The sequence below is a fragment of the Pempheris klunzingeri genome, chromosome 22 (genome assembly GCF_042242105.1).
Source record: "Pempheris klunzingeri isolate RE-2024b chromosome 22, fPemKlu1.hap1, whole genome shotgun sequence".
Taxonomy (NCBI): domain Eukaryota; kingdom Metazoa; phylum Chordata; class Actinopteri; order Acropomatiformes; family Pempheridae; genus Pempheris; species Pempheris klunzingeri.
In genome coordinates this window covers 3,339,856-3,362,083 of record NC_092033.1, presented here as the reverse complement: position 1 = coordinate 3,362,083, position 22,228 = coordinate 3,339,856, and the positions used below count along the sequence as shown (strand labels likewise).

The window sequence follows — 22,228 nt, the reverse complement described above, 5'->3', positions numbered from 1 at the left end:
TTTTTTTTTAAACAGCTACCATCTGCAGAATAGATCACAGAGAATCAGTTTAGACACAGCTCTGACTTTTAAGCTCTGTACATTTTGATGCACACGATAGAAGCAGATACGCTCGTCTCCATCAACAGCTAAGCAGAGAAGTTGCACTTGGTATCTATTTGTTGTGTATTGCTGTTGATACATGATGTAGTGCATAAGTGACAAAAGAAACATGAGACCAGAAGGTCCTTTGACACTGGCAAATTAAACCTTAAAGCTGCATTAATCAAATGTTGGCCGCTAGAGGGCAGAACTGAAAAATGACAGCAACTACATCACTGGCTTGTTAAGTTCTTGATGGCCAAATTATGCATCCAGCAAGCACAAAGAAACATTAGCAGTTCTGTCAGCTCTTAGTCTTTGTTTTAACTCGACTCTGGTTCTCACCAGCTCCTTAGAAAGATAGGATATTCTTTTAGCAGCTAACTTCGCCTGTCTCCCATCTAGTGCTGGATACGTAGCTTAAATCCGAATTTGGATTATCTGAACATTTGCAGTTGATTAGAGTAGTGAGATTGAGTCATGCAGGTGATGTTCCATATAACCACAATTAGCCAAAGAAAAAAAAAAAAAAAATCTACTTCTATAATACTGATTAATGCAGCTTAAAGCAATTTTTCCCTTTGATGGGCCATTTTTGAGTTCAGCCTGCAGACCTCCATTGATCAGGTATAGTATTGCATTTCATGTGGAGCAGCAAGGTCAGTGTTTTCCTTTAGAGTAAGAGTCACTACATCATTGCTACGTAAAAATACATGCACTGAAAAGAAAATTCTGTCAAAGGAACATCATTTCATGTTAATTTTTGCTTCTTAAAAAGGATGTTTTGTCTTTCTGATTGAGACATCCCATGCACCAAGCTAACCTTTGATACTGTTTCACAGTGATCATTTTGATCCATTTAATTTTTAATTGTTTATTTAGTTTTAGCTGTAAATTGTTTTGAGTGTAAATATTCAACTGCTGTAACATTATCTGTGAAGAAGTGGGATCAGTTGAATGTGTTTTATAAGGCAATTATGATCCCAGAGAGCCTCTGTGTATCACTGAACCCCTCATGCAATTATGTGTTCAAACGGTCCGCTGTAGAAAAGAAAAAAAAAAAATCCCATAAGTGTATTTTCATGCCACATCGCATGGCACCTTAGACACCCTGTACAGAGCATCTTTGTAGTTGAACTGATAGTCTGACTCATGTTAAAACACCTTCACTTTATTTATTTTACTGTAAACCATTTCAGAAATAAAGTGCTTTGCCACTTTTAAGGAAAACAGTTCTCAGTCTGATTAGTGTGTATTAACAACCTTAACATTCCTGAACTTCACTTCTAGAAAGATTTGAATTAATTCTATCAAACCAACAGTTCAAAGCTACAGTGGACTCGTTTCGTCGGTTGTCCTGCTTGTATGAGTACTTTCCATCTCAAAACATTCAGGAGTGGTTTTCCTTGTTGCCGATGATGAGAAATTCCTCACCAGAGACACTTCCATCATTCGTATTACCATCAATGCCACTGAGTCTGCACACTGGCATCCTGCCCGTCACTGCAACTTTCAGAGCAGTCAGCCAGCTCTGTTTGAGGTCCAGGCCACTGCACGAGAAAGTGTGGATGGATTTGGATTGGCTTAAAGAGAAACAAGGCTGACCTTGGAGCTCCTGAGGGGCGTCCCCCACGCTGCAGCCCGGTAGAGGGATACACGAGATGGGCTTCACATCCTGGAGATACATGGTGGATGAAAGGGACAGAAAAGCAGGTGGTGGATTAAGAGGCTGAAGCTGTGCATGGAAAGATCTCATATCTTGAGCTTTTTTTTGCAATTACAAATCTCAAATTGGGACTTCAACACAACAGTGTGATCTACTTTCTAACAGAGGATATTGCAGCGGCAAACAAACCAGTCTTGGACATATTATGAGAAAAAAAAAACTGAAGAAATGAGTGGAGAAACATGAATGCAGAACATTTACTGAATGGTTTGATGACTATGAAAATTGTATGTTATGTTTCTCACAGTCACACATTTGGCTGCGCTTTCTGCTGCCACCATGGGACAACATTGCCTTTTTAAAGGACATTTACTGGTCCTAGATGTAATGCAAAAAAAAAAATAATAATAATTCACAGACGTCAATAGGATTTGTTGAAGGAGAGTAATTAAACGCATCTTGGTGTGAGGCTATTAGAAGTCAGCAGCAATGGACATTAGATCACCTGCAGATCTGCTTCATGCCAAAAAAATAAAATTTAATCATTACTGACAACATTTCAATCCTACTCAGATATTCATCTGCTTGGTGTTGACCAGACGAGCATCCAAGCAGGATCGAAACGTTGTCAGTAGTAAAACATTTCTGTGGCATTGAACAAACATGCAGGTGTTTTTCATTGACGTCAAAGAACATTCCAGTTTGTGAAGATTGAGCTTTTTTCCATCTTTAAAAAGAAGCAGGTCATTCTCTGAACCCTTTAAATCTGTTTGTGCAGTTGATTGCACAACAGCTCTTCCCAATTATAGTCACTGAGTCCATTCTGGCTTGTGTTGCATGTTTGCCACTTATGGAGTGACGAATGACATCTGTGCGTGACAACATCACATGCATACACATCTGACTTTTACACCCACATGATGGTAAAAGACAAACAGCAACAAGTGTGTGGCATTGTTACTCAGAATTTGAAAATAAAAATGCAATAGTCTTGCATGACAAAATAAAAGGACAGTACATGGTCTCTATCACAAAGATTCGTACCTGTGGAGCTGTGTACAGAGAGAGGACTGGGGGTTCAGTCCTGGGGATAACAGCCCAAACCTGCTGCCAGGTCTTGGGATTGTCACCGTACAGCAGGAAGCTGCTCATTACACCGTCACTGGACGCTGCCTCTGACTGGTAGAACACATACAAGAAAACACAATGCTCTTAAAAAGGATGCAAGAGTATGATTGGCTTTGGTTTGAAGGCTAAACCCTCGTCACAACACACCTCCAGTATTCTCTTCTTTCCCTCCATCCTCTCCCCTCTCTGACCAGTCAGGATGGAGTAGCAGGCTTTACACACTTTGTTCAGCTTGTTACCGTCATACTCCAAAGCCACTTTATTGTCGGAACACTTCCAGCACACCACCTGAGGAGCAGAAAGACCAATCAGACATTTTGGCCTAAAATGAGGTTTTGTCTGTATTGTGTGTTGAGCCATCTCATCCCGTAACTCACGCAGCCACAGGCTCTGCAGTGATGTCTCCTCCTGGTGAGCGCATTGAAAGGTTCCTGGCATTTCATACACATGGTCACCTCGTTGTCTCTGATCCAGCGAGGAGCGCGTCGGCCGAGCTCCTCCGTCTATAACACACGCACACCCATGTCAGCAAAAGCTTTACAGAATGTGAAAAGATCATAAATACACAAGCCCCCTTTGGAAATGTCATCACTTACTGGGTCTTCTACATTTAGCTCCTTAGATGCCAATTTGAACGATTCATGTTTCTTCTGAAACACATCAATGGCTTCCTGAATTACCTGGAGATGATTTTTTAGAAGACTTAGTTGACACTACTCAATCTTTCCCTAATCCATGTAATATTTAATGTGTGCGGCAAATGATAAAAATGCTTTTACCTTTATCCACTCATCTCTGTCTTGTTCAGAGCTTGAAAAAAATAATCAATTACAATTAGACTGGACATCACATTTCATTCACTTACTGTAAATGTACAATTATGTTTAGACTATATGTTGAGTAATTTAAAATCAAATACATCTACTTCCAAACTAGAACACTGAACCTGGCCTGCAGCTCAAGGGTCCTCTCCTTCCCAGAGACCTGGAAGGTGTATGGGTGGTCTTCATTGGTGGTCTGCTGCACCTGCATGCCATCCACTCCGATCCTACAGCGGACAGTAAAACGCTGCCCCACTAGGCTGAACTTGGGAGTGCAGCACAGCATAAAGTTGTTGAACTGTGGAGGAAAGTTATACACCAACTTTTATGAACTTTAGCACAGTATGCAAACTGTATCATATTAGATTTACAGTTTCAGTTCAGCTAGGGATGACTGAAGAAAAAGTGCAGTTTAAAATAATCTGTGACTCTATGATAAACTAAAAGAGTATATTAGAGGGCTACATATGCACAGTCAAAAAGCTTTTTGGCAGATTATAGATCATACACTCATCAAAATGCCCAAAGACATAGTGTGTCTGCACCCATTTCTGTGTAAACATCAGTGCTCTAACCAGGAACAGGTGCCTCTCCATGGCGGATGTGTTCCTGGCTGCTAGCTTGAGTAGACGACCTTCCCTGAGGAACTCGTTAGTCGGGTTGACCAACTCCTCCTCTCCAACCATCTCATAGATCTCCAGCAGCCGCTTCAGGCTCTCCTACAGGCAGAGAGAGAGAGAGCAACACGGAAACAGATCTGTATGGACGCAATCAATATAGGATGCAATTAGTTTTTGACACGTCATGTGGTCTGTGACAGTGATGAAATGGTACTCAAAACAGTGGTGAATGATGTGGGATACAATGGTAACGTACAGCTTTGTGGATGGCGCTGTTTGAGTGGGTGGCTGCCATGGAAATAGTCTGCAATGACTCTGCAAAAAGAAGAGGTTCATTCTGCTCATTACAGACATAATGACCCACCAGAGATGGACAGGTGCTCCATGCAGGAGAGAGGTCTGGTAACGGCACAATGGAGGTGCACATGATGAGGCGATCAATACGGAGTGTGATAAAGACACTGCTACAGCATACTTACTCTGAGCAAACTCATAATCTGGGTTATCTTCTGGCAGTTTCTTCAGGTAATCCCTGAGCAGCATCTCATAACGTGGCACCCTCTGGACAGGTTCCAACATATGATGCTGCAGGGTCAGGCTGCCACACACCTCCTGACTCTAAAACGACACCCCACTTAGACGTCTGTACTTTCAGGTGTATGGGGATAAAGTACCGCTATGCACCCAGCTGAGCTCGTCTTACCTGTATGTCCTGGATGATGTTTCTGAAGGCAGAGGAGCGCTCCGTCCAGGTCCTCAGCAGCTCCATGGCCTGGTCAAAGTTCCTGACGTAGTCGGCATACATCCTCAGGAAGGGTGCATGCTGCAGCAGAACATTACCCAGGCCTGGGCTCTCACACCTTGATTTGGTGGAAGTGGCAAAGTAAAGGGTATATGGTCATCTGTAAGTATTTGGAACCTGACATCTTTGTTTTGTCGGCTCTCTGCTCCACAAGCTGTTAACATCCAAATAACAACAACAACCAGGTTACATTTAGTCCCCAGTTTCTAGGGTGTTTTGGTAGCAGGTCTTGATGTCTACTACACAAAAACAAATGTTCAGCACCTTCCCTAGTAATGCTGACTGATTTAACCGGTCCATAACTTTCAACTTTCTCACCTTATAAGCACTATTGTAATGAGTAGTCTTACTGCCATGTAGTCTGAACACTCACCAGTGGCTGATGCAGCTCTCCAGGTCAGGCAGAAGGAACTGGCTGTGGAAGGAGTAGATGGAGGAAATGTTGGAGAAGATACTTCTTATTACCTCAGGAGGAAATGAGCCTCGCCCTGCCTCTTCAGTTAGCCGAGAGCAGAAGACCTGTAGAGGGAAGAAAAGAGGCACAACTAAATCCAAATCATTTTTTTAAAAAGAGGCACTGCATTGTGTTTTCACAGTAGTAGCCACAAACTGATTACCACACTGACCTGGTCGAGCAGGTGGAGGCGAGCCACATAGGCCCGCTCCGTCTGCAGGAGTTCATTGGCTATCTTGTACAATTTCTGCTCTGTGTTCACTTCATCTTTTGGCTCTCCACGTCCTCGCTCTTCATCATTTTGTTCACCTTTAGACTTTCTAGGAACCCTGCCGTCTTCTGCAGTTGGCTTATTCCACTGGCAGGAAAACCCAGAGCCACATCCTAGGTGTGTCTTGCCTTCATCCATTTTCTCATTTATTCCCTTCTCGTTTGGGCACCTTTTCCCCTGCACTGTGCCATTCATTTGTCCAGGGGAGTGTTCTTTGCCATTGCTTGATAGATGGGCTTCACTTGTGGAATGATTGAGTCTGAGGTTAACTGGTACTTTGATGGTGATGGCTGGTCCGTACTTGGGTGACTGCAGTGGAGAGCGGTCAACCTTTTCAGTGGGAATCCTGCAGGAATAAATTTCATCCATCATTGAAAATTCAAGTAATGTTCAGAAATGATTGGATTCTTTACAGTGCTATACACATTACAGGAAAGTATTCAGCTCATCAGTATAATAACCTGTTCTCCTCCAAGTAAACAATCAAGTCCGGCACACTCAAAGATTTCCGCGCTCTCTTCTCTTGTCCTTCCATTTTGCCACTTGGGATTCTGTGCAGTCCTAGCCAGGATTTAGAGTTCTTGGCAGGGCTGTAGCTCCCCATCCTCCCCTGCACGGGGCTGGGGGTCCGCAGTAATCCTGCAAGAGGGCTCCGGTTCCTGGGGGACAACTTAGCGGGGCTGTGGCCTCCTTCCCTCAGTGGGCTACAGCTCTGAATGCCCCTTTTGCCTGGACTTGGAGATCCTAAAACTGGACTGCTTGTCAGATTTGTAATCCCCTGAGCATGTCTGGCAGGGCTGATATATGCTCGAGATACTCCATTCAAAAAACCGTTCCCGCCTCCTCTGACAGGACTAGGGGAGCCTAGACAACTCTGTGCTGGGCAGACACAATAAACAGAAACTTCACAACCTCTGTTAGGACTCAGGTCTTGCTCTGTGCCATTGGATCGTTGAGGTAGTAACTTTCCTGCAGTGGGATTGTGGGCTTGAGTTTGTCCTGCCCTCGGGGGACTCTGGAGGTGAGCTGGTTTGGGAGGCACTGTGAAGAGAAAACCAGCACAGTTGGCTAATTTGTAGTCATAGTATAATGTCTTGCAGGTACAGTCAAGTCCACAAAACATGGAAATAAGACAAGAGGTCATCTTAAACATTAAAGAGATCCATTTTACACGTGTAAAGATATTCATGTTGTGAATGTAGGCTTCAGGACTTCAGCCTACCTTGTGGTTTGAAAGGTGAACCTTTGCCTGGGCTTCTTAAACTGCCTTCCTCTGCACCAGGTTTAGTGTTTGGTTCTGATCCACAGCCCCTGTCACAAGCGAGGCCACAGCTATACGAACCACACACTCCACTGCTCACCACTAAAAGAAAAGCAGTTAGTATTTGAACCACATACATGGAGATATATATATTTTAATCTGCATGGCAATGTTTTCTGTATACTGTACTTCTTTCATGCTTTAATGAGGCTTTATCACAGTTACACAAGGTTCACTGTGTTTATTTGGCTCAAAAACAAGTTTTTCCACAACATCCTCTTGGACAATAAAGTCTAAATATCAGTCTGCAAAACACAAAATATAAATTTATTCAGTTGCACTATGACAAGAAGTGGACAAATCTAATCTTGAAAAATCATTACAAGGTTTTTCACATTTAGGATCTTGACTGCAATGGTGGTTTTGAACTTTGAACTAGGCTCTGCTGCAGCCCAAGCATTTGTTAGATGTGTTGTATTGGGACCTATTTTGCTGAGTCCTGGGAGACCGCATGCAACATTTCTTAAAGTTAAATCAGTTCAAGGGTATGATTCAGAGGTCTTGTTCCTCCTGAACTTTCAAATGTGACAAATGCACATGGAAAAACTGACCTTACTGCAGCGTCATTAATGTCTTGGCTATGTACCGTTACTCCAGAGGTCTTTCTTCTGCACTTACTAAAACATTTTCTTGTATCGTGCATTTCTAAAATCACTGCAGACTGTTAGTGTTGGTATCACGTATAAGATCACTGGTATTAAGTCTGTCATGAATTGAAACAAAATATGCTCCATCTCTACTCTGTCTTCATGTATGTAGACACAAACTGTAGCAGTAAAACTGTAGCAAATGCAAAGACTGGATCAAAATCCTGCAAACACAATCTTGGACCAAAGACTAGATTAGGTGTAGTCTGGTATACATAGTATTCCAGGTAAGGATTAATAGCCCTACAGATGATACTGTTATAGTTTGTTTACAGTTTTTTCCTCAGAAGACAATAAACATAATGCATGTTAAACACATCCTAGTATTCACTGCTGTCTCATTATGATGTTCAAATCGTGTAACTGTTTTCTCACCAGCAGTTCATCTCCAAACTTGTACAAGATTATCCAGCACTTGTATAACAAAGTAAAGCTCGCTCGTTCACTCCTTGCTCCTCTTAACCAATTTGGTGTTCCCGTGGAGCAGGATAAAGCCTACTTTCTCAACAACGTACCACTTCTGCTTTCTCACTTCTCTCTTTTCCCCACTCAGTCTAACCTTTTCGTCAGCGTCTGAGAAGCAACATCCAGCTCTTATCTATAGTTTCTAGACAGCACAGACGTCTAGATGGAGCACAAAACCTTGACAGAAAACTACAAAGAAATAAGATGGATGTTGAATGCTGCAGCTGCAGAGAACTACTTTTTCATTATTCAAAAGCCTGTGCCATTAGAGTTTGTTCTTTTTCAAAGAACTGAGTCAGGTTGCAGAAATAGTGGGAAATAAAAAGAAAAAAAGATGACATTAAGCATGTTTTTGTGATTATATAGAGATGAAATTTGAATTCTTATAAGAATAATCTAACATGCTTAACATTCAACATTTTCCACTGCTGGTTGGACGATTTCTTGCTCCCAGCCAAGAAATAGTCCTGCAACACAACAACAAAACAACATTTTTTGTACTAGGAATGTCCTGATCAGGTTTCTTTAGTCCAAATACCAGCCTATAGTTTATAGTCCTATAAACACTGCCAACAGAGTCTCTTCTGATACTTCTATTTACTTAAATGTTGATTATCTGACACATTCAAATAACAGCTGCAGCAACAACACAGACACAGCTACTTGATCCAAATACTGAAAGTCCTGGTTAAAAAAATATCACATTAACTGGTTTAAAGAGAGAAAATTGCATAGCGCAGTCCACTAACGAGAAGCCGTTTCGAATTGCTGGAACTAAAGAAACACGCAAACCCCTCCGACATCCAGCTTTCACACTTTGGTTTTTGTACAGATTAGATAAACAAGATAAAACGTGTTAATCAGGGAGCTTTAGTCAATCTTATCTATATTTCTGGTTCTTAAAGACAGTATTTTGCTTCTGTACATGCAATTATTTCCACACGCCTCACACCAAACCAAAGAGTAATTCACATTTGTTATTTAATGTTGGTCGGAGATGAATGGCACTGTTGAATCCTGCATCTGACAGTACCATTGGAGCAAACACACTTCTCTAATCTAAACAGATAGCTCTGCTTCAATTGGGGGAACAGCACAGCTTTGTATGCATGTGTGTGCGCGAGGGATTGACAAATGCCAGTCTCGAGACACACAGGCAAAGTCCAGGCTGAATCAGGGGAAAGAGATTTCACCACAATAATCCAACAAGCTATGAGTTGTAAACCAGGCACAACAAGGAGATTTAACGCCCTTACCGGCTGCCCCGGTCACCTTCTTACGGGGCACTTTGAGCTGGAGGGTCAAAACTGTGACTGTTGGCTGTTGTTCTTGTTTTTCCAGCTGACACTTTTAATTAAGGTTTCCCTTGATGTTAGTGAGTGTTTCATTTACTGAATTAAGTAATAAGAGCACATCTGCCTTGATAATATGGTTGCTGTCAGCAGATTATAGTTTGACAGTATTTTCCAATTAATAACCTCATGGCTATTCATTTTGTCACAAAACTCACTAAAAACACTTGTGTATATTTATGTCCATAGAGCAATAGCAACAGCCCTCATGTATTATTTATGACTTACATGCTGCCTGCCCATTTGAACTAATGCAATTGTGTTTTCTGCACGTTTAAAATGTTGCACTGCTGTTTTATGCACATTTCATGTACTTCGCTGAGATTTAGAAGAAGCCTACATATGGATGAGGACCTCAGATAGTCGGCCTGGTTACTACTGCTCATGCATTTTAGAGAGCATATACATTTTTGCCTCCACATTGCAACTGCAGCCTGGGCTGAATGTAGAAAACACTGGCTCCTACTGCTCTCTTATTAGTATTTTTGTAGTTATTTTGATTAGAAATGAACTGTTTGTCATTTCAGTTCATGTATTTAGTTGTTAAAAGCCTGAACATATATGTTTACTGACGCATTACACTAATCTCTGCTTAAATGAAAGGTGGCTCACCTGTATGCGAGGCGTGGCACTCCACCGCAGCACCTTTTACCTTCCGCCTGACCGCCACCCGTCTGAACTCCTCCGCCTCTCGGCTGCAGTTCAGAGTCAAACTGTTCCTCTTCTTCAGGTCAAACATCGCTGCGAGGCGGCCTCAGTCCAATCTCCAGCCGTATGTTGCTCCACAAACCGGAAAACAGGCTCTGGCACTGATGGTCATTAGTTCACGTGCTCACCATCACCACGCGCCGCCTCTGATTTAAACCCACACGCGCCCCCGACCGAGCCCACGGGACGTCACTGACCAATCAGCGGTCAATCAACTGTCAATCAGCTTTGTCAAGATCTGATCACTTCAAACCTGCTTGATATAAAATACTGTAACCTCTCTATGAGTTTATGGTTATGTGTTTATGTTATGTTTTTGTTTTATTATTTAGACTCATGTCATCAGAAGTAACAAGGCTCTTTCAACCAGCTTTGAAGAGGTTTAAAAGCTCACTTCATTCAAAATGTAGACAGGACGAGATACGACTTGTTATATAATATATAATATACATATAATACAGTCTATGAATAATCTAATACATGCATAGAATCTGTAAATAGAATTTATAGAATATGTGCAGAATCTGTGCAAGCAATCTTCCACAACTCTATTTTTGTATTTTTTTATACTACTATACTACAATAACAGTAAAATGGCAGATTCATACATTTTTGTAGCTGAAACCAGCAAATGTTTGTACATTTTTGCTTGAAAAAATTACTGAGATGATGAATCAGTTGTCACAGTTGATTAATATGAAATTTTTTTAACTGTAATATGATCAGGCTTTGATTTCAAATCTTGAATTTCAAACACAATACTGGATACAGGGTGAAATTAAACATGATACTTTAATATCAGACTTTTAACATGGGACAAGAATTGGGCTGAGTGCTGATGTATTTCAAAGTAAAAACATCTAATTAATTAAAACCTTTGAATAGAGGAAATCTTCAAGTGGAAGAAGTGGGAAATGATATTTTAACACTGGGCCTATAAAACTAAGATTTTTCTATGAGCTGTGTCGCTGGCATTGCTGTATGGTCTTCTATTTGATCTGTTTATTCGCGGTTGTGTTCCACAACAGTCGTGTGACATATGCCGGGGGTTCCATGGTGTAATGGTGAGCACTCTGGACTTTGAATCCAGTGATCCGAGTTCAAATCTCGGTGGAACCTGGTTTTAAAAGGAGATAACAAATTCCTTCCCACTTAAAGCATGGAGCTTCACATGACAGTGAAATTAAGCCTAGGGTCACTCGTCCAACCTGGCTCAAAGTTAAACCTGCTAACAATGCAAAATAGTCTAAAGATGCACAGTTTGAGGTCTGATTCCTACTCACCATATCAATGAGGTTTCAATCACAATACTCCTGGTCAAAGGGCCACAATGTTGTGTGGGATGGTGGAACACTTATAGTGTACTACATGAAGACATCTTGGAGGTCCTCTGTCATGATATTTCTTGAATTTTCCATTAAAGGTGGGTCTTTTTCAGTCAGGATGGCCGAGCGGTCTAAGGCGCTGCGTTCAGGTCGCAGTCTCCCCTGGAGGCGTGGGTTCAAATCCCACTCCTGACAAGTGCAGCTTTGCGCCGGAAGCTTTGCCTTTAGCACTACATTAGGAAAGACAAGTAGGCGTTCTGTTGCTTTTAGGCCTCAGTCAGGTCTTCTAGTTCATCATCTGGGCATTCACGGTTGTGTTCCACAACAGTCGTGTGACATATGCCGGGGGTTCCATGGTGTAATGGTTAGCACTCTGGACTCTGAATCCAGCGATCCGAGTTCAAATCTCGGTGGAACCTGGTTTTAAAAGGGGATAACAAATTCCTTCCCACTTAGAGCATGGAGCTTCACATGACAGTGAAATTAAGCCTAGGGTCACTCGTCCAACCTGGCTTAAAGTTAAACTGCTAACAATGCAAAATAGTCTATAGATGCACAGTTTGAGGTCTGATTCCTACCCACCATATCAATGAGGTTTCAATCACAATACTCCTGGTCAAAGGGCCACAACGTTGTGTGGGATGGTGGAACACTTATAGTGTACTACATGAAGACATCTTGGAGGTCCTCTGTCATGATATTTCTTGAATTTTCCATTAAAGGTGGGTCTTTTTGAGTCAGGATGGCCGAGCGGTCTAAGGCGCTGCGTTCAGGTCGCAGTCTCCCCTGGAGGCGTGGGTTCAAATCCCACTCCTGACAAGTGCAGCTTTGCGCCGGAAGCTTTGCCTTTAGCACTACATTCAGAAAGACAAGTAGGCGTTCTGTTGCTTTTAGGCCACAGTCATGCCTTCTAGTTCATCATCTGGGCATTCACGGTTGTGTTCCACAACAGTCGTGTGACATATGCCGGGGGTTCCATGGTGTAATGGTTAGCACTCTGGACTCTGAATCCAGCGATCCGAGTTCAAATCTCGGTGGAACCTGGTTTTAAAAGGGGATAACAAATTCCTTCCCACTTGGAGTTTCACGTGCCAGTCAAACCAAGTCTAGGGCCACTTGTCAAACCTGGTTGCAACTTCTCTAATTCCAGTCAACTGGTCTGTGAATGCACAGTTTGAGTTGTGTTTTCTACTCACCACATTAATCAGCGTTCAATCACAATACTCCTGGTCAAAGGGCCAGAACGTTGTTAAAGGTGGGACTTTTTCAGTCAGGATGGCCGAGCGGTCTAAGGCGCTGCGTTCAAATCCCACTCCTGACAAGAGCAGCTTTGTGCTGGAAGCTTTGCCTTTAGCACCACATTAGGAAAGACAAGTAGGCGTTCTGTTGCTTTTAGGCCTCAGTCAGGTCTTCTAGTTCATCATCTGGGCATTCACGGTTGTGTTCCACAACAGTCGTGTGACATATGCCGGGGGTTCCATGGTGTAATGGTGAGCACTCTGGACTTTGAATCCAGTGATCCGAGTTCAAATCTCGGTGGAACCTGGTTTTAAAAGGAGATAACAAATTCCTTCCCACTTAAAGCATGGAGCTTCACATGACAGTGAAATTAAGCCTAGGGTCACTCGTCCAACCTGGCTTAAAGTTAAACTGCTAACAATGCAAAATAGTCTATAGATGCACAGTTTGAGGTCTGATTCCTACTCACCATATCAATGAGGTTTCAATCACAATACTCCTGGTCAAAGGGCCACAACGTTGTGTGGGATGGTGGAACACTTATAGATGAAGACAGCTTGGAGGTCCTCTGTCATGATATTTCTTGAATTTTCCATTAAAGGTGGGTCTTTTTGAGTCAGGATGGCCGAGCGGTCTAAGGCGCTGCGTTAAGGTCGCAGTCTCCCCTGGAGGCGTGGGTTCAAATCCCACTCCTGACAAGTGCAGCTTTGCGCCGGAAGCTTTGCCTTTAGCACTACATTCAGAAAGACAAGTAGGCGTTCTGTTGCTTTTAGGCCACAGTCATGCCTTCTAGTTCATCATCTGGGCATTCACGGTTGTGTTCCACAACAGTCATATGACATATGCCGGGGGTTCCATGGTGTAATGGTTAGCACTCTGGACTCTGAATCCAGCGATCCGAGTTCAAATCTCGGTGGAACCTGGTTTTAAAAGGGGATAACAAATTCCTTCCCACTTGGAGGGCCTAGGGTCACTCGTCCAACCTGGCTTAAAGTTAAACTGCTAACAATGCAAAATAGTCTATAGATGCACAGTTTGAGGTCTGATTCCTACCCACCATATCAATGAGGTTTCAATCACAATACTCCTGGTCAAAGGGCCACAACGTTGTGTGGGATGGTGGAACACTTATAGTGTACTACATGAAGACATCTTGGAGGTCCTCTGTCAAGATATTTCTTGAATTTTCCATTAAAGGTGGGTCTTTTTGGGTCAGGATGGCCGAGCGGTCTAAGGCGCTGCGTTCAGGTCGCAGTCTCCCCTGGAGGCGTGGGTTCAAATCCCACTCCTGACAAGAGCAGCTTTGTGCCAGAAGCTTTGCCTTTAGCACCACATTAGGAAAGACAAGTAGGCGTTCTGTTGCTTTTAGGCCTCAGTCAGGTCTTCTAGTTCATCATCTGGGCATTCACGGTTGTGTTCCACAACAGTCGTGTGACATATGCCGGGGGTTCCATGGTGTAATGGTGAGCACTCTGGACTTTGAATCCAGTGATCCGAGTTCAAGTCTCGGTGGAACCTGGTTTTAAAAGGAGATAACAAATTCCTTCCCACTTAAAGCATGGAGCTTCACATGACAGTGAAATTAAGCCTAGGGTCACTCGTCCAACCTGGCTCAAAGTTAAACCTGCTAACAATGCAAAATAGTCTAAAGATGCACAGTTTGAGGTCTGATTCCTACTCACCATATCAATGAGGTTTCAATCACAATACTCCTGGTCAAAGGGCCACAATGTTGTGTGGGATGGTGGAACACTTATAGTGTACTACATGAAGACATCTTGGAGGTCCTCTGTCATGATATTTCTTGAATTTTCCATTAAAGGTGGGTCTTTTTGAGTCAGGATGGCCGAGCGGTCTAAGGCGCTGCGTTCAGGTCGCAGTCTCCCCTGGAGGCGTGGGTTCAAATCCCACTCCTGACAAGTGCAGCTTTGCGCCGGAAGCTTTGCCTTTAGCACTACATTCAGAAAGACAAGTAGGCGTTCTGTTGCTTTTAGGCCACAGTCATGCCTTCTAGTTCATCATCTGGGCATTCACGGTTGTGTTCCACAACAGTCATATGACATATGCCGCGGGTTCCATGGTGTAATGGTTAGCACTCTGGACTCTGAATCCAGCGATCCGAGTTCAAATCTCGGTGGAACCTGGTTATAAAAGGGGATAACAAATTCCTTCCCACTTGGAGGGCCTAGGGTCACTCGTCCAACCTGGCTTAAAGTTAAACTGCTAACAATGCAAAATAGTCTATAGATGCACAGTTTGAGGTCTGATTCCTACTCACCATATCAATGAGGTTTCAATCACAATACTCCTGGTCAAAGGGCCACAATGTTGTGTGGGATGGTGGAACACTTATAGTGTACTACATGAAGACATCTTGGAGGTCCTCTGTCATGATATTTCTTGAATTTTCCATTAAAGGTGGGTCTTTTTGAGTCAGGATGGCCGAGCGGTCTAAGGCGCTGCGTTCAGGTCGCAGTCTCCCCTGGAGGCGTGGGTTCAAATCCCACTCCTGACAAGTGCAGCTTTGCGCCGGAAGCTTTGCCTTTAGCACTACATTCAGAAAGACAAGTAGGCGTTCTGTTGCTTTTAGGCCACAGTCATGCCTTCTAGTTCATCATCTGGGCATTCACGGTTGTGTTCCACAACAGTCGTGTGACATATGCCGGGGGTTCCATGGTGTAATGGTTAGCACTCTGGACTCTGAATCCAGCGATCCGAGTTCAAATCTCGGTGGAACCTGGTTTTAAAAGGGGATAACAAATTCCTTCCCACTTGGAGTTTCACGTGCCAGTCAAACCAAGTCTAGGGCCACTTGTCAAACCTGGTTGCAACTTCTCTAATTCCAGTCAACTGGTCTGTGAATGCACAGTTTGAGTTGTGTTTTCTACTCACCACATTAATCAGCGTTCAATCACAATACTCCTGGTCAAAGGGCCAGAACGTTGTTAAAGGTGGGACTTTTTCAGTCAGGATGGCCGAGCGGTCTAAGGCGCTGCGTTCAAATCCCACTCCTGACAAGAGCAGCTTTGTGCTGGAAGCTTTGCCTTTAGCACCACATTAGGAAAGACAAGTAGGCGTTCTGTTGCTTTTAGGCCTCAGTCAGGTCTTCTAGTTCATCATCTGGGCATTCACGGTTGTGTTCCACAACAGTCGTGTGACATATGCCGGGGGTTCCATGGTGTAATGGTGAGCACTCTGGACTTTGAATCCAGTGATCCGAGTTCAAATCTCGGTGGAACCTGGTTTTAAAAGGAGATAACAAATTCCTTCCCACTTAAAGCATGGAGCTTCACATGACAGTGAAATTAAGCCTAGGGTCACTCGTCCAACCTGGCTTAAAGTTAAACTGCTAACAATGCAAAATAGTCTATAGATGCACAGTTTGAGGTCTGATTCCTACTCACCATATCAATGAGGTTTCAATCACAATACTCCTGGTCAAAGGGCCACAACGTTGTGTGGGATGGTGGAACACTTATAGATGAAGACAGCTTGGAGGTCCTCTGTCATGATATTTCTTGAATTTTCCATTAAAGGTGGGTCTTTTTGAGTCAGGATGGCCGAGCGGTCTAAGGCGCTGCGTTAAGGTCGCAGTCTCCCCTGGAGGCGTGGGTTCAAATCCCACTCCTGACAAGTGCAGCTTTGCGCCGGAAGCTTTGCCTTTAGCACTACATTCAGAAAGACAAGTAGGCGTTCTGTTGCTTTTAGGCCACAGTCATGCCTTCTAGTTCATCATCTGGGCATTCACGGTTGTGTTCCACAACAGTCATATGACATATGCCGGGGGTTCCATGGTGTAATGGTTAGCACTCTGGACTCTGAATCCAGCGATCCGAGTTCAAATCTCGGTGGAACCTGGTTTTAAAAGGGGATAACAAATTCCTTCCCACTTGGAGGGCCTAGGGTCACTCGTCCAACCTGGCTTAAAGTTAAACTGCTAACAATGCAAAATAGTCTATAGATGCACAGTTTGAGGTCTGATTCCTACCCACCATATCAATGAGGTTTCAATCACAATACTCCTGGTCAAAGGGCCACAACGTTGTGTGGGATGGTGGAACACTTATAGTGTACTACATGAAGACATCTTGGAGGTCCTCTGTCAAGATATTTCTTGAATTTTCCATTAAAGGTGGGTCTTTTTGGGTCAGGATGGCCGAGCGGTCTAAGGCGCTGCGTTCAGGTCGCAGTCTCCCCTGGAGGCGTGGGTTCAAATCCCACTCCTGACAAGAGCAGCTTTGTGCCAGAAGCTTTGCCTTTAGCACCACATTAGGAAAGACAAGTAGGCGTTCTGTTGCTTTTAGGCCTCAGTCAGGTCTTCTAGTTCATCATCTGGGCATTCACGGTTGTGTTCCACAACAGTCGTGTGACATATGCCGGGGGTTCCATGGTGTAATGGTGAGCACTCTGGACTTTGAATCCAGTGATCCGAGTTCAAGTCTCGGTGGAACCTGGTTTTAAAAGGAGATAACAAATTCCTTCCCACTTAAAGCATGGAGCTTCACATGACAGTGAAATTAAGCCTAGGGTCACTCGTCCAACCTGGCTCAAAGTTAAACCTGCTAACAATGCAAAATAGTCTAAAGATGCACAGTTTGAGGTCTGATTCCTACTCACCATATCAATGAGGTTTCAATCACAATACTCCTGGTCAAAGGGCCACAATGTTGTGTGGGATGGTGGAACACTTATAGTGTACTACATGAAGACATCTTGGAGGTCCTCTGTCATGATATTTCTTGAATTTTCCATTAAAGGTGGGTCTTTTTCAGTCAGGATGGCCGAGCGGTCTAAGGCGCTGCGTTCAGGTCGCAGTCTCCCCTGGAGGCGTGGGTTCAAATCCCACTCCTGACAAGTGCAGCTTTGCGCCGGAAGCTTTGCCTTTAGCACTACATTCAGAAAGACAAGTAGGCGTTCTGTTGCTTTTAGGCCACAGTCATGCCTTCTAGTTCATCATCTGGGCATTCACGGTTGTGTTCCACAACAGTCATATGACATATGCCGCGGGTTCCATGGTGTAATGGTTAGCACTCTGGACTCTGAATCCAGCGATCCGAGTTCAAATCTCGGTGGAACCTGGTTTTAAAAGGGGATAACAAATTCCTTCCCACTTGGAGGGCCTAGGGTCACTCGTCCAACCTGGCTTAAAGTTAAACTGCTAACAATGCAAAATAGTCTATAGATGCACAGTTTGAGGTCTGATTCCTACCCACCATATCAATGAGGTTTCAATCACAATACTCCTGGTCAAAGGGCCACAACGTTGTGTGGGATGGTGGAACACTTATGGTGTACTACATGAAGACATCTTGGAGGTCCTCTGTCAAGATATTTCTTGAATTTTCCATTAAAGGTGGGTCTTTTTGAGTCAGGATGGCCGAGCGGTCTAAGGCGCTGCGTTCAGGTCGCAGTCTCCCCTGGAGGCGTGGGTTCAAATCCCACTCCTGACAAGTGCAGCTTTGCGCCGGAAGCTTTGCCTTTAGCACTACATTCAGAAAGACAAGTAGGCGTTCTGTTGCTTTTAGGCCACAGTCAGGCCTTCTAGTTCATCATCTGGGCATTCACGGTTGTGTTCCACAACAGTCAAATGACATATGCCGGGGGTTCCATGGTGTAATGGTTAGCACTCTGGACTCTGAATCCAGCGATCCGAGTTCAAATCTCGGTGGAACCTGGTTTTAAAAGGGGATAACAAATTCCTTCCCACTTGGAGTTTCACGTGCCAGTCAAACCAAGTCTAGGGCCACTTGTCAAACCTGGTTGCAACTTCTCTAATTCCAGTCAACTGGTCTGTGAATGCACAGTTTGAGTTGTGTTTTCTACTCACCACATTAATCAGCGTTCAATCACAATACTCCTGGTCAAAGGGCCAGAACGTTGTTAAAGGTGGGACTTTTTCAGTCAGGATGGCCGAGCGGTCTAAGGCGCTGCGTTCAAATCCCACTCCTGACAAGAGCAGCTTTGTGCTGGAAGCTTTGCCTTTAGCACCACATTAGGAAAGACAAGTAGGCGTTCTGTTGCTTTTAGGCCTCAGTCAGGTCTTCTAGTTCATCATCTGGGCATTCACGGTTGTGTTCCACAACAGTCGTGTGACATATGCCGGGGGTTCCATGGTGTAATGGTGAGCACTCTGGACTTTGAATCCAGTGATCCGAGTTCAAATCTCGGTGGAACCTGGTTTTAAAAGGAGATAACAAATTCCTTCCCACTTAAAGCATGGAGCTTCACATGACAGTGAAATTAAGCCTAGGGTCACTCGTCCAACCTGGCTTAAAGTTAAACTGCTAACAATGCAAAATAGTCTATAGATGCACAGTTTGAGGTCTGATTCCTACTCACCATATCAATGAGGTTTCAATCACAATACTCCTGGTCAAAGGGCCACAACGTTGTGTGGGATGGTGGAACACTTATAGATGAAGACATCTTGGAGGTCCTCTGTCATGATATTTCTTGAATTTTCCATTAAAGGTGGGTCTTTTTGAGTCAGGATGGCCGAGCGGTCTAAGGCGCTGCGTTAAGGTCGCAGTCTCCCCTGGAGGCGTGGGTTCAAATCCCACTCCTGACAAGTGCAGCTTTGCGCCGGAAGCTTTGCCTTTAGCACTACATTCAGAAAGACAAGTAGGCGTTCTGTTGCTTTTAGGCCACAGTCATGCCTTCTAGTTCATCATCTGGGCATTCACGGTTGTGTTCCACAACAGTCATATGACATATGCCGGGGGTTCCATGGTGTAATGGTTAGCACTCTGGACTCTGAATCCAGCGATCCGAGTTCAAATCTCGGTGGAACCTGGTTTTAAAAGGGGATAACAAATTCCTTCCCACTTGGAGGGCCTAGGGTCACTCGTCCAACCTGGCTTAAAGTTAAACTGCTAACAATGCAAAATAGTCTATAGATGCACAGTTTGAGGTCTGATTCCTACCCACCATATCAATGAGGTTTCAATCACAATACTCCTGTTCAAAGGGCCACAATGTTGTGTGGGATGGTGGAACACTTATAGTGTACTACATGAAGACATCTTGGAGGTCCTCTGTCAAGATATTTCTTGAATTTTCCATTAAAGGTGGGTCTTTTTGGGTCAGGATGGCCGAGCGGTCTAAGGCGCTGCGTTCAGGTCGCAGTCTCCCCTGGAGGCGTGGGTTCAAATCCCACTCCTGACAAGAGCAGCTTTGTGCCGGAAGCTTTGCCTTTAGCACCACATTAGGAAAGACAAGTAGGCGTTCTGTTGCTTTTAGGCCTCAGTCAGGTCTTCTAGTTCATCATCTGGGCATTCACGGTTGTGTTCCACAACAGTCGTGTGACATATGCCGGGGGTTCCATGGTGTAATGGTGAGCACTCTGGACTTTGAATCCAGTGATCCGAGTTCAAATCTCGGTGGAACCTGGTTTTAAAAGGAGATAACAAATTCCTTCCCACTTAAAGCATGGAGCTTCACATGACAGTGAAATTAAGCCTAGGGTCACTCGTCCAACCTGGCTTAAAGTTAAACTGCTAACAATGCAAAATAGTCTATAGATGCACAGTTTGAGGTCTGATTCCTACCCACCATATCAATGAGGTTTCAATCACAATACTCCTGCTCAAAGGGCCACAACGTTGTGTGGGATGGTGGAACACTTATAGTGTACTACATGAAGACATCTTGGAGGTCCTCTGTCATGATATTTCTTGAATTTTCCATTAAAGGTGGGTCTTTTTCAGTCAGGATGGCCGAGCGGTCTAAGGCGCTGCGTTCAGGTCGCAGTCTCCCCTGGAGGCGTGGGTTCAAATCCCACTCCTGACAAGAGCAGCTTTGTGCCGGAAGCTTTGCCTTTAGCACCACATTAGGAAAGACAAGTAGGCGTTCTGTTGCTTTTAGGCCTCAGTCATGTCTTCTAGTTCATCATCTGGGCATTCACGGTTGTGTTCCACAACAGTCGTGTGACATATGCCGGGGGTTCCATGGTGTAATGGTTAGCACTCTGGACTCTGAATCCAGCGATCCGAGTTCAAATCTCGGTGGAACCTGGTTTTAAAAGGAGATAACAAATTCCTTCCCACTTGGAATTTCACATGCCAGTCAAACCAAGTCTAGGGCCACTTGTCAAACCTGGCTGCAACTTCTCTAATTCCAGTCAACTGGTCTGTGAATGCACAGTTTGAGTTGTGTTTTCTACTCACCATATTAATCAGCTTTCAATCACAATACTCCTGGTCAAAGGGCCAGAACGTTGTTAAAGGTGGGTCTTTTTGAGTCAGGATGGCCGAGCGGTCTAAGGCGCTGCGTTCAGGTCGCAGTCTCCCATGGAGGCGTGGGTTCAAATCCCACTCCTGACAAGTGCAGCTTTGCGCCGGAAGCTTTGCCTTTAGCACTACATTCAGAAAGACAAGTAGGCGTTCTGTTGCTTTTAGGCCACAGTCATGCCTTCTAGTTCATCATCTGGGCATTCACGGTTGTGTTCCACAACAGTCATGTGACATATGCCGGGGGTTCCATGGTGTAATGGTTAGCACTCTGGACTCTGAATCCAGCGATCCGAGTTCAAATCTCGGTGGAACCTGGTTTTAAAAGGGGATAACAAATTCCTTCCCACTTGGAGGGCCTAGGGTCACTCGTCCAACCTGGCTTAAAGTTAAACTGCTAACAATGCAAAATAGTCTATAGATGCACAGTTTGAGGTCTGATTCCTACCCACCATATCAATGAGGTTTCAATCACAATACTCCTGTTCAAAGGGCCACAACGTTGTGTGGGATGGTGGAACACTTATAGTGTACTACACGAAGACATCTTGGAGGTCCTCTGTCAAGATATTTCTTGAATTTTCCATTAAAGGTGGGTCTTTTTGGGTCAGGATGGCCGAGCGGTCTAAGGCGCTGCGTTCAGGTCGCAGTCTCCCCTGGAGGCGTGGGTTCAAATCCCACTCCTGACAAGAGCAGCTTTGTGCCGGAAGCTTTGCCTTTAGCACCACATTAGGAAAGACAAGTAGGCGTTCTGTTGCTTTTAGGCCTCAGTCAGGTCTTCTAGTTCATCATCTGGGCATTCACGGTTGTGTTCCACAACAGTCGTGTAACATATGCCGGGGGGTCCATGGTGTAATGGTTAGCACTCTGGACTCTGAATCCAGCGATCTGAGTTCAAATCTCGGTGGAACCTGGTTTTAAAAGGGGATAACAAATTCCTTCCCACTTGGAGTTTCACGTGCCAGTCAAATCAAGTCTAGGGCCACTTGTCAAACCTGGCTGCAACTTCTCTAATTCCAGTCAACTGGTCTGTGAATGCACAGTTTGAGTTGTGTTTTCTACTCACCATATTAATCAGCTTTCAATCACAATACTCCTGG

At 44.2% G+C, this 22,228-nt stretch overlaps 1 protein-coding gene and 34 non-coding genes across 35 annotated transcripts; 34 read left to right on the top strand and 1 right to left on the bottom strand.

Moving 5' to 3' along the window:
* Window positions 1-1,471: 1,471 nt before the first annotated feature.
* Window positions 1,472-10,367, bottom strand: LOC139222240 (FYVE, RhoGEF and PH domain-containing protein 4-like). The gene is made up of 16 exons (XM_070854215.1): window positions 10,241-10,367; window positions 7,066-7,206; window positions 6,305-6,884; window positions 5,745-6,189; window positions 5,492-5,637; window positions 5,020-5,176; window positions 4,796-4,934; window positions 4,573-4,631; window positions 4,272-4,415; window positions 3,822-3,994; window positions 3,655-3,685; window positions 3,472-3,555; window positions 3,253-3,378; window positions 3,007-3,163; window positions 2,792-2,916; window positions 1,472-1,756 (listed from the first exon to the last, which is right to left on the bottom strand). Exons 1-16 carry the CDS (start codon window positions 10,365-10,367, stop codon window positions 1,472-1,474), a joined length of 2,919 nt encoding a protein of 972 aa, XP_070710316.1.
* Window positions 10,368-11,383: 1,016 nt separating this feature from the next.
* trnaq-uug (transfer RNA glutamine (anticodon UUG)) lies at window positions 11,384-11,455 on the top strand. The gene has a single exon. It is a non-coding gene; the product is annotated as a tRNA-Gln (tRNA).
* Window positions 11,456-11,773: 318 nt separating this feature from the next.
* Window positions 11,774-11,856, top strand: trnal-cag (transfer RNA leucine (anticodon CAG)). Its single transcript has one exon. It is a non-coding gene; the product is annotated as a tRNA-Leu (tRNA).
* A 152-nt stretch (window positions 11,857-12,008) lies between these two features.
* trnaq-cug (transfer RNA glutamine (anticodon CUG)) lies at window positions 12,009-12,080 on the top strand. Its single transcript has one exon. It is a non-coding gene; the product is annotated as a tRNA-Gln (tRNA).
* A 317-nt stretch (window positions 12,081-12,397) lies between these two features.
* Window positions 12,398-12,480, top strand: trnal-cag (transfer RNA leucine (anticodon CAG)). Its single transcript has one exon. It is a non-coding gene; the product is annotated as a tRNA-Leu (tRNA).
* Window positions 12,481-12,632: 152 nt separating this feature from the next.
* trnaq-cug (transfer RNA glutamine (anticodon CUG)) lies at window positions 12,633-12,704 on the top strand. Its single transcript has one exon. It is a non-coding gene; the product is annotated as a tRNA-Gln (tRNA).
* Window positions 12,705-13,134: 430 nt separating this feature from the next.
* On the top strand, window positions 13,135-13,206 carry trnaq-uug (transfer RNA glutamine (anticodon UUG)). The gene has a single exon. It is a non-coding gene; the product is annotated as a tRNA-Gln (tRNA).
* A 309-nt stretch (window positions 13,207-13,515) lies between these two features.
* Window positions 13,516-13,598, top strand: trnal-aag (transfer RNA leucine (anticodon AAG)). Its single transcript has one exon. It is a non-coding gene; the product is annotated as a tRNA-Leu (tRNA).
* Window positions 13,599-13,750: 152 nt separating this feature from the next.
* trnaq-cug (transfer RNA glutamine (anticodon CUG)) lies at window positions 13,751-13,822 on the top strand. The gene has a single exon. It is a non-coding gene; the product is annotated as a tRNA-Gln (tRNA).
* Window positions 13,823-14,111: 289 nt separating this feature from the next.
* trnal-cag (transfer RNA leucine (anticodon CAG)) lies at window positions 14,112-14,194 on the top strand. Its single transcript has one exon. It is a non-coding gene; the product is annotated as a tRNA-Leu (tRNA).
* Window positions 14,195-14,346: 152 nt separating this feature from the next.
* On the top strand, window positions 14,347-14,418 carry trnaq-uug (transfer RNA glutamine (anticodon UUG)). Its single transcript has one exon. It is a non-coding gene; the product is annotated as a tRNA-Gln (tRNA).
* A 318-nt stretch (window positions 14,419-14,736) lies between these two features.
* trnal-cag (transfer RNA leucine (anticodon CAG)) lies at window positions 14,737-14,819 on the top strand. The gene has a single exon. It is a non-coding gene; the product is annotated as a tRNA-Leu (tRNA).
* Window positions 14,820-14,971: 152 nt separating this feature from the next.
* trnaq-cug (transfer RNA glutamine (anticodon CUG)) lies at window positions 14,972-15,043 on the top strand. The gene has a single exon. It is a non-coding gene; the product is annotated as a tRNA-Gln (tRNA).
* Window positions 15,044-15,332: 289 nt separating this feature from the next.
* Window positions 15,333-15,415, top strand: trnal-cag (transfer RNA leucine (anticodon CAG)). The gene has a single exon. It is a non-coding gene; the product is annotated as a tRNA-Leu (tRNA).
* A 152-nt stretch (window positions 15,416-15,567) lies between these two features.
* trnaq-cug (transfer RNA glutamine (anticodon CUG)) lies at window positions 15,568-15,639 on the top strand. Its single transcript has one exon. It is a non-coding gene; the product is annotated as a tRNA-Gln (tRNA).
* A 430-nt stretch (window positions 15,640-16,069) lies between these two features.
* trnaq-uug (transfer RNA glutamine (anticodon UUG)) lies at window positions 16,070-16,141 on the top strand. The gene has a single exon. It is a non-coding gene; the product is annotated as a tRNA-Gln (tRNA).
* A 309-nt stretch (window positions 16,142-16,450) lies between these two features.
* On the top strand, window positions 16,451-16,533 carry trnal-aag (transfer RNA leucine (anticodon AAG)). Its single transcript has one exon. It is a non-coding gene; the product is annotated as a tRNA-Leu (tRNA).
* A 152-nt stretch (window positions 16,534-16,685) lies between these two features.
* On the top strand, window positions 16,686-16,757 carry trnaq-cug (transfer RNA glutamine (anticodon CUG)). The gene has a single exon. It is a non-coding gene; the product is annotated as a tRNA-Gln (tRNA).
* Window positions 16,758-17,046: 289 nt separating this feature from the next.
* Window positions 17,047-17,129, top strand: trnal-cag (transfer RNA leucine (anticodon CAG)). Its single transcript has one exon. It is a non-coding gene; the product is annotated as a tRNA-Leu (tRNA).
* A 152-nt stretch (window positions 17,130-17,281) lies between these two features.
* On the top strand, window positions 17,282-17,353 carry trnaq-uug (transfer RNA glutamine (anticodon UUG)). The gene has a single exon. It is a non-coding gene; the product is annotated as a tRNA-Gln (tRNA).
* Window positions 17,354-17,671: 318 nt separating this feature from the next.
* Window positions 17,672-17,754, top strand: trnal-cag (transfer RNA leucine (anticodon CAG)). Its single transcript has one exon. It is a non-coding gene; the product is annotated as a tRNA-Leu (tRNA).
* A 152-nt stretch (window positions 17,755-17,906) lies between these two features.
* trnaq-cug (transfer RNA glutamine (anticodon CUG)) lies at window positions 17,907-17,978 on the top strand. Its single transcript has one exon. It is a non-coding gene; the product is annotated as a tRNA-Gln (tRNA).
* Window positions 17,979-18,267: 289 nt separating this feature from the next.
* On the top strand, window positions 18,268-18,350 carry trnal-cag (transfer RNA leucine (anticodon CAG)). Its single transcript has one exon. It is a non-coding gene; the product is annotated as a tRNA-Leu (tRNA).
* A 152-nt stretch (window positions 18,351-18,502) lies between these two features.
* On the top strand, window positions 18,503-18,574 carry trnaq-cug (transfer RNA glutamine (anticodon CUG)). The gene has a single exon. It is a non-coding gene; the product is annotated as a tRNA-Gln (tRNA).
* A 430-nt stretch (window positions 18,575-19,004) lies between these two features.
* On the top strand, window positions 19,005-19,076 carry trnaq-uug (transfer RNA glutamine (anticodon UUG)). Its single transcript has one exon. It is a non-coding gene; the product is annotated as a tRNA-Gln (tRNA).
* A 309-nt stretch (window positions 19,077-19,385) lies between these two features.
* Window positions 19,386-19,468, top strand: trnal-aag (transfer RNA leucine (anticodon AAG)). Its single transcript has one exon. It is a non-coding gene; the product is annotated as a tRNA-Leu (tRNA).
* Window positions 19,469-19,620: 152 nt separating this feature from the next.
* On the top strand, window positions 19,621-19,692 carry trnaq-cug (transfer RNA glutamine (anticodon CUG)). The gene has a single exon. It is a non-coding gene; the product is annotated as a tRNA-Gln (tRNA).
* Window positions 19,693-19,981: 289 nt separating this feature from the next.
* Window positions 19,982-20,064, top strand: trnal-cag (transfer RNA leucine (anticodon CAG)). Its single transcript has one exon. It is a non-coding gene; the product is annotated as a tRNA-Leu (tRNA).
* Window positions 20,065-20,216: 152 nt separating this feature from the next.
* trnaq-uug (transfer RNA glutamine (anticodon UUG)) lies at window positions 20,217-20,288 on the top strand. Its single transcript has one exon. It is a non-coding gene; the product is annotated as a tRNA-Gln (tRNA).
* A 317-nt stretch (window positions 20,289-20,605) lies between these two features.
* On the top strand, window positions 20,606-20,688 carry trnal-cag (transfer RNA leucine (anticodon CAG)). Its single transcript has one exon. It is a non-coding gene; the product is annotated as a tRNA-Leu (tRNA).
* Window positions 20,689-20,840: 152 nt separating this feature from the next.
* Window positions 20,841-20,912, top strand: trnaq-cug (transfer RNA glutamine (anticodon CUG)). Its single transcript has one exon. It is a non-coding gene; the product is annotated as a tRNA-Gln (tRNA).
* A 226-nt stretch (window positions 20,913-21,138) lies between these two features.
* On the top strand, window positions 21,139-21,221 carry trnal-cag (transfer RNA leucine (anticodon CAG)). The gene has a single exon. It is a non-coding gene; the product is annotated as a tRNA-Leu (tRNA).
* A 152-nt stretch (window positions 21,222-21,373) lies between these two features.
* On the top strand, window positions 21,374-21,445 carry trnaq-cug (transfer RNA glutamine (anticodon CUG)). The gene has a single exon. It is a non-coding gene; the product is annotated as a tRNA-Gln (tRNA).
* A 289-nt stretch (window positions 21,446-21,734) lies between these two features.
* Window positions 21,735-21,817, top strand: trnal-cag (transfer RNA leucine (anticodon CAG)). Its single transcript has one exon. It is a non-coding gene; the product is annotated as a tRNA-Leu (tRNA).
* Window positions 21,818-21,969: 152 nt separating this feature from the next.
* Window positions 21,970-22,041, top strand: trnaq-cug (transfer RNA glutamine (anticodon CUG)). Its single transcript has one exon. It is a non-coding gene; the product is annotated as a tRNA-Gln (tRNA).
* Window positions 22,042-22,228: the final 187 nt, after the last annotated feature.